Source organism: Panonychus citri, unplaced genomic scaffold (assembly GCF_014898815.1).
Source record: "Panonychus citri isolate SS breed McGregor unplaced genomic scaffold, ASM1489881v1 Contig00136, whole genome shotgun sequence".
Lineage (NCBI taxonomy): Eukaryota > Metazoa > Arthropoda > Arachnida > Trombidiformes > Tetranychidae > Panonychus > Panonychus citri.
The window spans coordinates 372569-389218 of NW_026515541.1; the positions used below are offsets into that span (position 1 = coordinate 372569).

At 36.4% G+C, this 16650-nt stretch overlaps 2 protein-coding genes and 1 long non-coding RNA gene across 3 annotated transcripts; 2 read left to right on the forward strand and 1 right to left on the reverse strand.

The window, feature by feature from the left end:
- Window positions 1-40: 40 nt before the first annotated feature.
- Window positions 41-2245, forward strand: LOC128392634 (THO complex subunit 1-like). The gene is given in 3 exon segments (XM_053352688.1): window positions 41-238; window positions 367-1744; window positions 1747-2245. Coding segments are annotated over 3 exon segments (1782 nt in total). The 5' UTR covers window positions 41-196; the 3' UTR covers window positions 2109-2245.
- Window positions 2246-2338: 93 nt separating this feature from the next.
- Window positions 2339-15808, reverse strand: LOC128392627 (transformation/transcription domain-associated protein-like). Its single transcript, XM_053352677.1, has 9 exons — window positions 15590-15808; window positions 15151-15366; window positions 14989-15072; window positions 14308-14772; window positions 3608-14233; window positions 3395-3536; window positions 3121-3317; window positions 2950-3052; window positions 2339-2861 (listed from the first exon to the last, which is right to left on the reverse strand). Exons 1-9 carry the CDS (start codon window positions 15710-15712, stop codon window positions 2752-2754), a joined length of 12066 nt encoding a protein of 4021 aa, XP_053208652.1. The 5' UTR covers window positions 15713-15808; the 3' UTR covers window positions 2339-2751.
- Window positions 15809-15890: 82 nt separating this feature from the next.
- LOC128392651 (uncharacterized) lies at window positions 15891-16495 on the forward strand. The gene is made up of 2 exons (XR_008326024.1): window positions 15891-16104; window positions 16212-16495. It is a non-coding gene; the product is annotated as an uncharacterized LOC128392651 (long non-coding RNA).
- The last annotated feature ends 155 nt before the right edge of the window (window positions 16496-16650 follow it).

The window sequence follows — 16650 nt, forward strand, 5'->3', positions numbered from 1 at the left end:
CAGAGCAAAAACGAGAAAAAAATGTGAGAATAGCTGAATGAGCTTCTCTCAGCTGGTGAAGGAAAAAATTGATTACCGCCTTTGAGAAAATTGTTAATTTGGTTAATTGTTTAATCTTTTCAACTTTAATTGGATTAATTTGGTAAATTAAGATTCTCGGATGGTTATTTTATCTCAGTTAAATTGAAATTTCATCATGGAATCGATAAATCATCAGCAGATTCGACAGCAAGTTTTGGTAAGTCGATTGGAATTCATTTTCTACCTTAAAGATTAAGCTATTTTCTAAAGAGAATTTCTATTTAATTGTTGTTCTTTTGTTTTTCTTGTGAAATTATATTAATTCCCTTTAATTTTTGCAATCAGGAACATGTCGAGAAGGCATTGACAGAGGATAAAGTTAACGAACTCCTGGTTTCATGTCGTAATCTGATTGATAAAGCTCAGGCTGGTCTTGACATGGATATTAAAACTGCCGTTGACACTGGATTTCGAGATGTGTTACATGAGTACATTAAATGTCATATCGAAGATGATGATTACCATTGGTATGAGAAGATCATTGAATTGTCTATAAAAGCTGTTAGAAGTGGCATTTGTATGGGAAGTTTACCGATTATCCTGTTAACTGATCTGTTTGATTGTAAACAGTTAAGTAAATGTGAAGAGTTATTTTCACTATTGGAGAATCGAGTTAACATTTGGAAAGAGGATGTTTTTTTCAACAATGTTAAGAATCAAATGCTTCGATCTTGTAATGATTTATTAAGACGATTATCACGATCTCAACATACTGTTTTCGGTGGCCGAATATTGGAATTTTTGGCCCGATTTTTTCCTCTCTTTGAACGATCAGGACTCAATCTTACCTCAGAATTTAATCAAGAAAATGTTGTCGCCATATCTGCTCAAGAAGATTTACCCGATCCCTCGGTTATTTTAGACTCCGTTATGGAAGAAGGTGAAATGCCGGCCACTGAGGTGATACAAATTGATTACAATTTGTATAGGAAATTCTGGCAATTACAATCATTTTTCAAGAATCCAAATCTCTGTTACTCTAAACCAAATTGGAAACAGTTTCAAAGTTATTCATCGGATGTGCTCACTGCCTTTTCCACATTTAAACTTGACCCACAAAGCACTCGAGACACCGACCAGGTGAAAGGTGAATCCAGGGAAGGAGGAGAAGGGGAACAAATTCATTTCACCAAATATCTAACTAATCAAAAGTTATTAGAATTACAATTAAGTGATTCCAATTTCAGACGATATATTCTTGTACAATTTTTAATCCTTTTCCAATATTTAACAACCTACGTTAAAAGTAAAACCGAAAGTCAAACTTTGACCGAAGAGCAAACAACTTGGTTAAAACAGAATCATGAGAAAGTTTTGGAGTTAATTAGCAAAACTCCACCGAATGGACAAGAAATCAAACAGAACATTGAACATATTCTGAAACGGGAAGAGTTCTGGTGTAACTGGAAGAATGAAGGTTGTCCAGGATTAAAGGAAATTAACGAACCATCAACAGTTAATCAAGAACCAATGATGTCCAATGGTCGTAAAAGAGTCGGAGAGGAGATTCAATTTGCTGAATTACATGGGAAAGTGATCATCGGGAATCCCGAATTAACTAAACTGTGGAACTTGTGCTCAAACAATTTAGAAGCTTGTCTCAGTAAGAAACGTATTTTCATCCCACCGGTGGACGAATTTTTCAAAGAGGCCAAAACAGCTCATGAGAATATTCCGCCGAGGATCGACAGAAAATGCTCTCCGATGATTCTGATTTCAATTGGAGGTCACTTCGTCTTTTAAGTTCCAAATCAGCCTATTTTTATACACCAAGTAATCAATCAGTAGTTAAACCAATTGTTCAATATTTGGATACGGTAATTGAGAAAGTGGTCAAAGAGTTAAATGCCGCTGATGGTAACAAAGGATCTCAGGATTTGGCTATAGACGATGCTGAGGATATCAGTAACGATGAGTTATTGAAGCAAGATGACAATTCAAATCTTGGTTCAAACGATAATCATGTTCAAAATAATAATAATGATAATGATTTAACCAAAAAAAGTGAAGAAAAAGTTTCATCATAATCAAAATAGTCTACAACTCTCATCATAACCCAACATTTTGTACCTTGATCATCACAATTTTGTCACAATTATCTTTAAGATCAAACTTTAAACTCAACACACTCATTGGGCTAATTAAACTATCTCATTTACTTTAATTATATTTACTTTTTATTTTAATTTAATACAAACAGTTATTCATTTTAATCGGTTTGATGATTTATCAATTGTCAAAGTTGACAGAGTTTCCATTAATTTGTTGAGTCATATTAAGGCTTTTAATTTACCGAGTTTTTTTTATATCAATTACAACAAAATATCACGAGTTCACGACCATTTAGTTTTATCTTCGTGTTTGAATGGGAAACGATTGATCAATTTAAACTTTGGTCAATCGTTTCATTTAACGTGTAAAGGAAAAGGTGATGAGGATGAGGATGCAGCATGAAAATGAATTTCAGGTGAACTGGTTACAATGAGAATGATATGAAAGGTGAAAAGGAGAGAGAGAGAGAGGGAAATGATTGGATGGAGGTTAAGGAAAAAAAGAGCAGTTTTACAAAACTATGAATCAGTAATTCACCATATGACAAAAGAGGAATGAAAAAAGAGGAAATATGATGATTTTCGTGGATAAGGAAAAGGTCATTTTACAAATGTTAATTTACAGCCACGGATGCCAAGCAGGATCCATACGGCAAATATTATCGTGACTATTTGCAGCGGCAACCAGATTGATAACTTTGCTTTCAGCTCCGTCAAAAGTTGCCAAAGCTGAGGGAAGATGGAGAAAAAGTTTAACAAGAAAATTAATAAAATTGACCAAACAATTGATTAAACAATCGCGATAGTAGTAACTTACATGATAGTCGCGCCATGATGGATAAGATTGATTTATTTACAGCGTTAATTAATGATTCTCCATCCATAGTGACTTCGCCATCGAGACAAGCATCTTCTTGAGTCTGAATTTGAGGGAGATAAAAAAAATTAGTTGATTGTTCATTTGAGGAAAAATTGATATTTTTCTTACCTTTGTATACCAAGAAATAACTTCATCTCTGATAATCACTTTCAAAATCGATTGAATCTTAAAGTTTGGTTGTACTAAACATCTTGCTATTGAAATCATTGAGGCCGTTAGTGGACCACTGACCCCAATTGAAGTAATTAACTCAGAGATGTTATGAGTTAATCGGAATGGAACTGGTCTACTTGCTTCAATATCACCTATGTAATGAAAAAATAAGAAAGTCAATTAATATTAATTTCAATTTGAAACAACTTTCATTGATTTAGTCTCTTACCTGTGATATCGTCAACATCGAAACGGAAGTAAGCGACATTCATTAGGCCCGTGTCTTGGTGGATATACATCATGTCGGGATTGAGTCGCGTTAGACATAAAACATACTCAGCAACATTGGCAAGAGCCATTTGAAGAGTAAACTGAAATAATCAAAAATAAATCGAATTAGATTATAATTAACTGATAGAGAATTGGGAATATTCAAACTAACCTGTTTCCTGAATGTCCAAAGATCAGTCGCTCCTGGGTAGGTCAAAGTTGCCCATTCTTTGAGAAGATTAGGAGGAACCATATCTGTTTGTATTTCTTTCAAAATTTCTCGAAGAACTTGGTGACTGGCCTGAGATCCTCGGGCTTGAATAGCCACAAGTCGCTCATAGTATCTTGAAATAGGAGCATCGTATTCGAGATCACGTTGAGCGCATCTTTGTTTGTAAATGTCCAGTAATGAGATGGAATTAGGATTATCTTCGACCAATCGAGTTTGAGGAGAAATGGCAACAACTCGAGGAACCGTAAAGTGAAGGAATCGTTTCAAAGTTTCTTTCTGTTTACCCAAATAGTTATTCAAAAGTCGGAAAAGTTGTAAAACTCGTTCTTCTCGTCGAGCATCACTTAGACAAGAATCATTGACAATTAAGTATGGATAAATTTTACCATTATGACCTCTGATATGAAAACGTCGAGCGGCTGTATTGTGTTTATTGATAATCTCCACTCTTGGCATGAAACGAGAAATTCTGATTGAATAAAGATTATGTTTTGGTATAAGAAATTCACCAGGAAGCTCAACATCAGCGGTTTGCTGAGAAAAGTAACTAAGGAAGCGACATTTTTCCTCCATTAGGCAAGTCTTTGGTAATAATTTCGTTTTTGCTTCCAAAATTTTGATCCACTTTTTTAGCTTAACAATTAAATTGTGAAGTTTCATGGCTCCTGGAGTTGAAAAATCAAAATCAGTGGAAAATTGTCCTTTCATTTTCTGGAAAACGGGATCTTGAGCAGTTGCCTGAGCTCTTTTAGCCAACGACTCAGATGCTGCAGTTGCAAAATTAGATGGCGATGTAGATACATTTTCAACTCCAACTCCAAAAGTTGCCACGAGTTTGTTGACAAAATTCAAAGTGTGTGGGGTAACCGTTGCCTCGTCAACATTACCACGATTCTCGAAAGCAATTGCATAACATTTATTCAATCCTTGGCGTAATTGACGTAATATCTCTTCGTACCAATTTTCTCTGAACCAAACCATTTGATCAACCATTCCCTCGAGTGATGATAAAACTGTTGGATGAAGTGCTCGTTGTTCTTGCATAACTAAAGAGCATCGTTTGATAGAAACTGTCGCTCGAATTTGATTTACTTCAGTGGGAGCTCCTAATCGACCAGCAACTTTTTGTTGGAATTGTGGATTAGTGAAAGTTTGTTGTTGTTGGCTTTGTTGGTGTTGAAGCATTGATGGTTGTAAATTCATTTGTGGTGTTGATTGAAATTGTTGATTCACTCCAACTTGTTTAGCCTTCAATAGATTCAAATTTGCGCTTTGAACTTGACCAGAAACCATTTCGCTGCTTCGATACTTTTCTCTCTGTTCCATTTTAAGAGTCAAGAATAAAGTTCTAACAGGGAAATAAACTGCCTGTGGGAACATACAACCAACTTGTCTAAGAATGCTAACAGCTAAATCTCCCTCTTTTTTAATTAAACATGTAAGTAATTGAGGAATCCAAGGTAACCAGCAAACTGGAGGTACACCATGATTGTATTTTTTAACAGCATCGGCAAGACAAAGAGTGTCATCATCATAAGTGAGAAGCCAGATCACTTTGGCTAAATATTTTCGAGCTTTGGTCTCATTTTGTGATCGACATGCATGAAGGTAACAAGTGATTGCAGAAACTCCCAAGGTCATTTGACGATTTTCCCATTTCTCTCTGGTGAACAAAGTTTCCAAATATTCACCCCAAAGAGCCCAAGCTCGATTCAAACCATCATGTAATTGAGCACCAGCACTAAACGCACGATTCGCTTCTTCTGATCTACCCAAATTGGCCAAAAACAATCCTTTGAGAGCATAAAATTCAGCTTTCATTTCTCGTGTAAAAATATTAAGAGCTGTTGATTCAATAATTTCAAGTCCTTCCGCCAATTCATTTTTACCACCAGTTGATGCAAGTTGTAAATAACATTTGACTTGTTGCCTGATTTTTTGGAAACAATCAACGATCGGTATACTGGGTATACTGTGGATTTTGTTGAGTGAATCTAGACAAGCGCCGATCAGGCCATGTTTTCTGGCGATTCTACCAGTGTTTATAATCGATTGAGCTGATGCATGAATACCTAAAACTGATTGAGATGCTTGAGGATCAGTTGGTTGATTGATTGCAGCTGATAAACCTTGAGCAATTTGAGCTGTTTGAGTGCCCAAGTTAGTGAGAGTCGTATTGGTTGGATCATAAAATTTTACTATTGCTTGGAAATGATGTTGACGCCAAGTGAACACATGACTCCAATGAGAGAAATCATCTGATAAAACTGGTAGACGATTTTTCCAAGTTTTAACGATCGCTTTCATATCATGAATACAAGAGGCTCGAGTATTATTTGGATTTAAACTTTGATGGATTTGTCCAGCTTCTTGTAATTCCATAATTAATTGAGCAGCTTGTAAAAGATCAACATGTATGTGAGAGACAACAGAGGGAAGTCGCCTCCACTCTTTGATGCAAAGATTTGATGCAAGATCAACCATCCGCTCAGCCATTTGTAAATTATGATCTTCGGTATTACAAATATGATTATATCCTTTGAACAGAGCAACTTTCCAAGCCAATTCTTTGGGATGATTAGTTTCAACTTGATGAAGAGCTTTTTTCATCAATAACCATTGAGGAACCCGCCAAGCACTTTCTAAGACCAAAAATGGATTAGTGCAGCCTTTTGAATTTCCATAATCAAGAAGGAGATCCCATTGATTTAACTCTTTAGAACAGCGTATCCAGTGTTTCTCCCAGAGACGATATTCTCCCTGTAAACTTAATGGGGACGGATTAGTGTTGTAATCGTTTCTTGCTTTGGTCATTGCCAATTCGAATGCTCCTTGAGCTTGTTCAAAGAATCCTTGTTGTTCGTAGGCGATACCGATCAATGTTTCTGCATATTTTGCTCTTTTCAACCACAATCCCGCCCAAAGATCTTCCTCTTTAAGTATTTCGTAAATTTCAGCCAATGATTCATTTGCTTCTTGTGCTAAAGACACTGCAGGCACGTTAGCTGGTTCAGTGTAATCAATATCACCGCCATCATGTTTACGAGTGTGTTTGGTTGATGTTGAGGTGGTTGATCCTGTAATAGCGAGAGATTTATCGAAAGCAATATTTTCCAACATGAGAGCAACTCGATGCCAAATATTATGAGATTTACCCATATATTTGAGAAGTGAAGGTCTTATTGGAATTGGTGGGTCACATTGAGCAATTGCTTCCATGAAACAGCCAATCGCTGATGGATGACAATCTTTCTGAATAATGTGACTGCCACTACACACGAAAGGTATCAGTTCAGTGGTGAGTAAGTTTTGCTGCCTTTCATTCAAAATTTTCCAGAGTCGAGGGAAAAGTTGAATCCAAGTGATGTTGGCTAAGTTTGTATCCATATGACAAAGTTGAGCAACTGCCATTAAGAAATTGAGAGTTCGTGTTTCTTTCAAACTGTTCAAAAACTTGTTCTGTTTAGAAATGAGAACCCGTAAGTGTTGAGTTGGATCGGAAGGTGTACTTGGCCGTCGTGTTCCCAATAAAGTACTTCCACCATAAATGCTCCCTCGACTATTATTTGATTGATTCTCTTCTGCAGAAGACAACTCGATATCCATAACCTCTTCAGCTTCTCGAACTGAATCTATCCCATTGGCCATTGCACAAAACATATCAATATCCATCTGATCGTTAACTGAACTAGCCAATGATGCACGTTCTTGTTGATCTCCAAAATCTATCACAGCGGTTGGTGAGGGTAACATGGCCATTGAGTTTCCACTAGTTATACAAAGAGTTGGTATCACAGAAACTAAAATCAATTCGATGCACTGTTTTATCCAAAAATGAGGTCCAATTGTTTCCCAATTTTGCGAGCAAACAATGTACAGTAATCGATCGTGTAATCGACGACGGATACTTGCATCAAACACTTCGAAAAATTTAGCTCGTATTTGAGGTTGTACACATCTTAAACCCGACATAAATGCCTGTTCCAGTTTGGTTGCTAAATCTGTATTCTTCAATGATTCATCTCGATAAACATAGTTAATCAATTCCAAAAATTGTGCCATCAATTCATTATCATCGGCGAATCGTTTCTCGACAAACATCATCATTTTAACAAGAAGAAGTGTTTTCTCTCGTAAAGTTGGCGCTTGATTAGCACCAAAAGGTCCTTTGTTCTTAACCCAATCTTCTAGCATTTTGGTGATCGCTCGAAGCACTTTAACGTCCGGTGATTTTTCAATTAAACCAACAAGTATGTTGGTGAAAAAGGTTTTCCTCATTTCTTGACCCATAACACCAATTCTGTTTTTAACAAGATCCAAACTTAAGATTAACAATTCACTGCCCATTGGATTTAATTGGTCATTTGGTGGAGGTGGAGTGAGATGTTCACGGGCCATTTTTTGTAGCACTCGCATGAACAAGGTTATCATTCTGTCAATGTAACAGGCATTGTTACTACAAGTTGCTTTCAGAATCATAATTGTGCCAAACAAAGATTGAGGTAAAATTGGTCCAGTTGCTTTTTCATAATTACTTAATCCTTCGTAAATCACTTTACTAACTGCTGAGTATAAAGCTTCAAGCTCTTCGTGTTTAGATGCGGTTGTTGAGGTCGCTCCTTCAGTCGGGAAAAACGACATCAGTCGAGTTAACAAATTGTGTACACATCTAATAACTTTGGTATTCGTACATGTCATACATGATGCAATTCCTCTTTGTAGCGGTTTGAAACTGACCAGAATGGCCTCTCGTCTTAAAATGTTGAGTAAAAAGCACAAGAGCTCAAGAGCAGTACAGATATTACCATAATTGGGAGTCGTTGATTCAACAGTCAACAAAAGTTTATCAAACCAGCCTAATCGCAACTCAGCTGTAGGCCATATTTCGGGTTTTAAAGCTAATTTTAAAAGGGTGACACATCTTCGAGATAAAATCTCGCCGGGTGAGCCAAGATTAGTCCCAGTTTCGTTTACATGACATGCAAGACGAAGCAGGAAGTTTACCACAGCATCTTGATGAGCCTTTTCAACTGGCTTATTATTATCTGTTGACAATGGTTTACCTCCGTAAGCTGAAGATGGAGTAGCCGGTAAAGTTGGAATACGAACTTTTTGTAAAGACTGAGTTATTGCTTCAGCCGAGGTTCCTGGTGTTGCGGTTGACGCTGTTGCCGCCGCTGCTGCAGCATCGGCTTTCGATTGTTCTTGTTCTTCGCGAGATCTTTGAAGTTCCCACAACAAAATCACTTCAACAAGATCAACTGAAATTTTCCTATGATCAACGGTTGAATTTGGTGTGAACCCAAGTCGCTGTATGGAGGTAACCATGTGTTGGATGAGATGATGTCGAACTGGATAATACACTTTGTAATGTCTAATCAATAATTGAAGCATGTGAGTTAATTGTGGGAGTGAATGTCCTTCCTCAACTATTATCTTTTTGGTCCAATGAGTTAACATTGTATTACCATCTTCCATCCGTTGAGGCATTGCTGGTGTTAAAATTTCCAATGCTTGACGCACAACAGTACGAGCTTCATTTGCATGAGCTTTAAGGAGACTGTGAAAAACTTGTAACACTATCCGTTTGTGAATAGCAAATTTAGCAATGATGTGAGCAAGTAAAAGGTGACCATGGTACTTGGTTGCTGGATCGACACAGTTTTTTGACAGTAAACAAGGCCAAGCAAAGGTCATCAATCGACGCAGTTTATTTCCTTGACGTTTATTGGCGGCATCGTGAATGTGAGGTGAAGCTTGTTCAACCAAAAGACAAGAAAATTGAAGTAGGAGGATTCGAACTGAGTCTGACATTGCAAATGGATTATCTGGATCAATTACTTTGTTGATAAAAACACTAATTAAATTGTCTTCTTGATCTTGTTCTGGTGTTGGTGGACCTCCAATTAACTTTTCTCCTTCTCCTCGATCGAAAGTGACCGCAAATGATGGAATGATAATGTATTGAAGGATTTTAGCCTTCAATTCTTGGGCATAATTGTTATCGTGGAAAATGCTGACAAATTTGAAAAAAGCTTCACGTTTCCAGTCGATTGTATAATTGGTAACAGTGTGTTCGAGAAAATCACGGAAAAAGTCAAAATCACAGATATAACGGTTCATGAAAGCTTTTAAAAGGTTGAAGAGTAAGATTATACTGTTTCCATTTGGATTTTGTTTGAAGTAATTTAGTAAACATTTCATCAGTAATTTGGGTTCCCTCCATTGCACATAATCAGCTGACTCGATTTTAGAATGTTTTTTCGGCAATTCAACAGAATTCCAAACTTTAATTAGAGCGTCTACCAAAGGAAATTGATTGGTTAACCATTGTTCATCATGTTTCACCAAAATTGAAGTAATTAAAATTGCTTGATATTGTAAATCATAAGTTACGGTGACAGTTTGTGTTTGAGGTTGAGGTTGTGGTATTGATGGATCAGTTTGTTGGACTTGTTGTTGGGGAATACTGATCTTTTCTGGAATCGCAATAGGACCAGAGGCAAATTTGATTAAACGAGCAGGATTTTGTTGGAGCACTTGGCGGAAAATGGCTCCTTCAGGACCTTTGAGAAGATACTTGACGAAACGATAAATCTGATCTTCGTTGACATTTCTTTCAGTTAACAAAAGATCCAATGTATGTTCTGGATATTTTTGTAAGAATTTCCTGAGAGGATCTCTGAGCATTGATCCAGGTTCAATCATCATTGCTTTTTCTGTTTTGAACACATAACACAAAAGCACTTCGACATATTTTGTTCCAGCGGCTGGTACTAAATGGAAGAACTCGATGAGTGCAGCACAAACTTTCATCTCTTCTGTGTTTTTCTTGTCACCTCGAACAACATTGTCAAGCCATTTTTTCAAATTTTGTGCCATTTGGTCACAAACTTTCTCGACGAAATGAGCTGGAAACAATTGGGCCAAACAGTTGATACGTTTGATTACATTCAAGTTCAGTTTTCGATAATCAGCCATGCAGGAGCAATACTCTTTTTTCACCTGTTCTAAATCAGCGTTACCAAAGGTAAGATATTTCTTAAGACACTCGAATCCAGTTTCCTGGATCTCACTGTTATTTGAAACCAAGGCATTGAACAAAACTCGAAAGATTCCATCCCGATTGGTATAAAGAGGAGCGTAAGCAGTAAGAGTTTTAAGAGCGGACTTTCGAAGTGGCGTGAGGTTGGTTACGTTCTTATAGATGGAAGATTTTAAAAGTTGTGCATCTTCACGATCGCAAAGGGCAAGAAGTTCATTGAAAAAGTTGGCATGTTCTCGAACAGACATGTCCAAAGTGAATAGAGGAGGTTCGAGGGTCATACAGAAAGTGTTTCCTTCCATAAGTCCAATTTGAGTGTTGACTGGATGATGACCAAGAACAGTTTTCTTAGGAGGAACCATCTCACCAAGAACATCTTTATGTGGCCTCATGATAGCTTCGATTGTGGAACCTTGTACTTTGGCTAAAACTTTGAGAGAGTTCATGGCTTGTTGACGAACACAAGTGTTAGGTGAGGTCACTTGACGAACAAGTTCTTGTGTCACTTCGTGAAGTGATTTTTGCTGAGCATCAACAAGATCAGAATTACTTCCATCAATAGCCAATCTAATCGGTGTAGCACAAAGAGTTATCATTTTCTCGAGATTAGATTTTGCCATATCGACAGCACCACTTGACACTTCACCAGTTAAATCCATCATCACAAAGAGTAAAGCTTTAAGGAACATATATTGATGAGCGAAAACCCATTTTAAGGTCATTCGTTCAAAGAGAAACTTGATGGCAATACATCCTCCTAATTTGGCGTACCAGGCACGATCATAGCATAAAGAGCACATTCTCTCGACAAGATATTCCGTCAAAGGTAATTGGCAAGTTCGTTCACGAGAACCAAGAACAGCCGCTCCAGTGTCCAAGATAATGATTAACGCCAAATGACCAGGTTTGCATAGTTCCTTTTCCTCATGACCCATGATGGTCGCTACAGAATCGATCAGAACCAAAGCATCCATTCCATAAAGTTTATGCTGTTTTCCACCTAAATTAATAGGACCTGATTGTTGGCTTATTGCTAGAAGAGTATAATGGCGAACAAGTGAAACCATGAAAGGAAGAACAGTAGCTCGAAGTTCTTTTATTGCCGCTGCTACAAACATTCCAGTTAAAGCCATTTCATGGACCTTTCGAATTTGAGTATCACTAGATTTGTAAAATGGTCCATTAAGAGGATGAATTTCACCTTGATTGAAACTTGGATGAGAAAAGAATCGTTGAAAATTGTATTTATCCTCATCGGGTGGAGGAGGTGAAATATGAGCAATGAGAAAACCTTTGATAACTTCCCAACATTGTTTACGATAAAATGGATCAGTGGTTGAAGATTTGAGTGCATTAAATGCTGTTTCGATAACTTTGTCAATTGGTAGATTGATTGGTGATCGATGTTCAAGGAAACAAGCGATAATGGATGTAGATCCATTAGCATAAGATTCTTTGTGATCAAAGAATTCAATCTTTTGTGGTTCAGTCATCATCTTACGATTACCACCACCAAATTTACCAAGTAATCGGAAAGAAACTCCAGCAATACTATCAGAAGGATTTCGAAGGGTTCTCCATAAAGCCTGCATTAGGCCAGCACGAACTGGTTGAATGTGATCGTAGAGAAAATCAGGTTGTAAATTGTCAACACAAAGTTCTAATGTTCTCAATCCTTGACTAACCAAAGTTTGGGAGCCATTTAAAGCAGCAACCAATGGATCCATGAGCATAGGAAGATAAGGAAGAAGGCTACTTAATCGGACTGGAACCGTTAGACAAAGTTCAACGAAAAGATCGTGCATGTGTTGTTTGTGTAAACCACTTTGCAGACTATTTAATCCTTGTAAGAGACTAGGTAAAAGTGGTAAAAACTCCTGGTATAAGAGATCATGGCTACCTCCACCAATAGAACGAAACAGAGCTCGTAATAGTAGAAAATAATTGTAGGGTTCTTTGGCACTCAATGCTAATTCCAGTGATCGATTAACAATACTGTGAAGGTGAGGTTTTAACATCAATTCATTTTCCGCTGGAAACAGAGACACAGATCCGAAAACTAATTTATACAATTTTAGGTGAAGATTTGATTTCTCTATATTTGTTCCCATTTCCTCCATTCTTTCAAGTAAATATTCAACAATGATTGTCGCAAATACTGGTGATAAAACCGTATTAGCAAGGAATGAATTTGCTAAGGTGAGAAGAGCAATATTTGAATTGGTTCGTTCAACGTAAAAGTCAATTAGAGTAGAAAAGACTTCACGAAAACTTTGTGGACTAACATTTTGGAAAACACCGGCAAAATGTTCTAATACTTCTTTCTCCTCTTTTGGTCTAACATTGGACATCATGTTGGCTCGAAATATTCCTGAGGCAGATTGAGGTGCATTCGGATGAGTACTAGTGGCAATACTTGAAGAATTGGCCTGACTAGGTTGAATTGTGTAAACATCTAAAGCCATTAAGGCATATTTTACTAATCGAATGTACAAAATAGTTTCTTTCGGGTGAAATTGTTTCTGTTGTGCAGGTACATTAGATGTGTCACCAGCAATACGGTAAGATGGTATTCCATAAGTGATAGTTTTAACGCCGACAATTAATGTTTTAACCAAACTTTTACAGTCACTGGCTGTATAAGTATCTGAGGGTATTGCAGGGAAACCAAATTTTGGTCTATCATCAGCACCGAAACTTTCACCAACTCCGTGTGGGAATAATGGTTTAGATTCATCTGATTTAGGGTCACTAGTTGTTGTTGATGTTGTTGATTGAGATGTTTGTTGAGATTGCTGTTGAGTCTGTGGTTGAGGTGTTGGTGTTTGTGTTTGTGTTTGTGGATGAATTTGATGATTGAGATGATGTTGCATTTGTGAGGGTTGTTGAGGTGGTGCAAGTTGTGGCAAAGGAGCTTGTGGTAGGAACGTAGGCTGTTGAAGTGCTGGTTGAGATGCGATTGTAGAGGAATGGGATGAAGTTTGATTGGATTGACGATTGGTCAACATGGGTATCTGATGTTTAGCGATATGTTTGAATTTTAGAACAAAAACTTCCAACATTTTTAATAAAATTTCCCGTGAAACTTGAGCAGCTTGAGCTCCATGTTCAATTTCCGCTCGATTTCGTATACATTCAACCAGATTGAGGAGTAATTTACAAGACATAGCATGGATTGAACTGGTCAGATATTCATCGTGAACATTTTTGGAAAACACATTCACTGCAGAAACTAAATCTTTGAACTTAAGTTGAGCACGAACATGATGAACCAGATCGGCAATGGTGCTATATGCAAGAGGACGCAAACTGTTGTGAGCAGTCCAACCTTTACCAATAACTATGGTTTCATCAAAAAGTTGATCAATACATGGGATAAATTTAGTTTTGAGATCAGTCATAAGGATATGACGGGCTGCGATGAGTAACTCTTTCCTTAAATGAGCAACTTCATGAGGACAATTAATGAGGATACTAATAAATCCTTTGATAAGTTGATTAACATTGGCATTCACTGAATCCTATGAATTGAAGAAAAGAGAAGAAAAAAAAAGTCAGTCTTGAGAGAAAAATGATTAGATGGATCATCATTTACCTGGTATATTCGAACCATGTAGGCTAGAAAGGAAAGAGTCTTAATCTGTGCGGCCACAAAATCGACAAACACTTCCTTGTTAAAAGCGGTACTGTTCCGATGTTGGGGAGCGGGTTGAAGGGTTAAGGCATTCATAATAAATGGTATTAAAACTTCAATCTCCTGTTGGAGTTGTGCCTTATAAAGTTGATACATTAAAACAACTATGATTGGTAATTCAGCTAACACCTTGAGTGAACAGGTCGCTCTTGGTATCAAATTGTAATTGGCATTAGTTCCGTCGGGATTTTTCTTCTCCGTCATCACTGGAGTTTGTGTGAATATCTCACCAATAACAACCGGCAGTTGAGTTGTGAGTTCGGTGATATCTTTGATTCTCAGTGGCAGTCTAGGTTCGAAAATTTTATTCATATTGTTGGGTAAATCTTGGTAAATCTTTTTCACGAAAGTCAAAAACTTTTGAATCTAAAAGGATAAGTAAGAAAGTGACAAAGTTGTGTTAATTGTTAGGTTTTAAAATCAATGATAAAATACAATTTAACATAAATAATCAGATCTTATCAGCTCTAAATATAATTCATGGTTAACAGACGCCGAACACTTCAAGTCAACTCAATTATTGGTTTTCTTGTTTTCATCAAAAGAGAATGAAAAAAAAGAGATGAAATTAATTGTACTCACCTCGACACTAAATGGAGGACGACTGTTCTTATGAAGTTCAATTATTATCCTAAGAATTACCAGAACATTTTCTTCATTTTCAATCTAAAAGAAAAAGTGAAAGAAAAACAAAACATTTGAAGAAAATATCAACATAGAACAACAACAATTTCTATCACTTACATCTAGTAATTGAAACATTAGCGAAATTAATGATTTGGCATGAAGGCGAAGATGCTCATTAACAGGTAATCTTTGGATAATTTCTAGAATTAATTTTCGCAACTGTTGTCCAGTATGTTCGGCAATAAATAAAGGTTGTCCCTCCGAAAGGACCCGGCGGAAAGTGTTGACTGCATGTTCCAGAAAAGATGGATATTGTGGACTTGAAATAATGGCCTATGGATACAAACAACAAGAACAGATCAGCATTTCATCATTATTGAAGAACATGATACAGAAAGAACAGCATGTCACAAGAAAAGAACAAATCGAACCGATAAATTAGATAGAAAAAGTGAGGCAGGATATTATAAAGAATAGAAAAGACATGAAAAAAAAGGAAGAATAAAATAGAAGAGAAAAAAAATATTCTTTTTTCAATAGAAAACATCACACTTACCTCTAGGTCTTCAGCTAATTCTTGAGCTGCTTTCAATTTATTCTCATCGCGAGCATTTTGATCAACCAACAAGGAAACATAAGACTTCCAAGCGTTCATCTGATTAATCACGTCACTCGCCATTGTTATTGATTAAAATTAATTAACTAAAACATGTGAAAACATTGAGAAAAATAAATGAAAACATCTTTCTGATAATAAGAATCATTTTTTTTCAACAAACCGAAGGCGCGTTCGCCGCTTGTGTCTCCATCTCTTGGATTTTTTTTCAACTAAAATTTTTCGAGGAAAATCTGGAAAAGTTAAACTTTTTCGCTCCTGATAAATTTTAAATTAATTAACTTTACCTGTGAATTTAAAATAAAAATTTTATGTTATTAAATGTTCATCTAACTACATGGACCATTTTGATACCAAAAATTATGATAATTCAACAGTTACTTTAGTTGTTTTTGTTACTCTTTCAAATGAGCTATTACTGCGTCGTAATAATTTCAACCATTTTTGTTTTCTTGGTAAGTTTTTGTAGTAATTTGATACAACTTGTCTCAGAGTTATTCCTTGAATAAATTAAGATTCTAATTTTTGTTTTTCTCCTTTTCTTCATGACAAACCTAATGAGTCAAACTATCTCTGGACCCGATTTTCACCTTCGTTTCAAACAACCATTTTCCTGAACAAATCTAATGAGTTAACCCTTTAATATATTTACCTACATCAGGTATATTTAAACACGAAGATTTAAACATAAAGATTCAAACATTAATATTCAAACATGAAGATTTAAACGAAATCAAACTGAGCGGTTAGTTCAGTGCCCTAAAGGGCCTCCAGGCAACTGGAGTTAATGTATGAAGCATTAGCCATTCAGGCATCAATAAAATTCGATTCGATTTAATTTCTCAACTTTTTCCAATTCGAAACAATTAGTCCTTTTTTCGTTGATTCTTTTTAATTATCATGAAATTTTTTTCTATTTCTATTTATCTCTAGAACTGATAATTGATCTGATTAGCTGAATTGTGAACCATCGCATCTAAATTGATAATAATTCAGTTCAA

What these genes read in the sequence shown, in the direction of transcription:
- LOC128392627 (XM_053352677.1), bottom strand. Translation starts at nt 15,712, where the DNA reads ATGGCGAGTGACGTGATTAATCAGATGAACGCTTGGAAGTCTTATGTT. An exon ending in TTATTTCTTGGTATACAAAG is followed by an intron (nt 3,053 to 3,120) that starts GTAAGAAAAATA and finishes CCTCAAATTCAG; the next exon opens with ACTCAAGAAGATGCTTGTCT. An exon ending in CATCATGGCGCGACTATCAT is followed by an intron (nt 2,862 to 2,949) that starts GTAAGTTACTAC and finishes ATCTTCCCTCAG; the next exon opens with CTTTGGCAACTTTTGACGGA.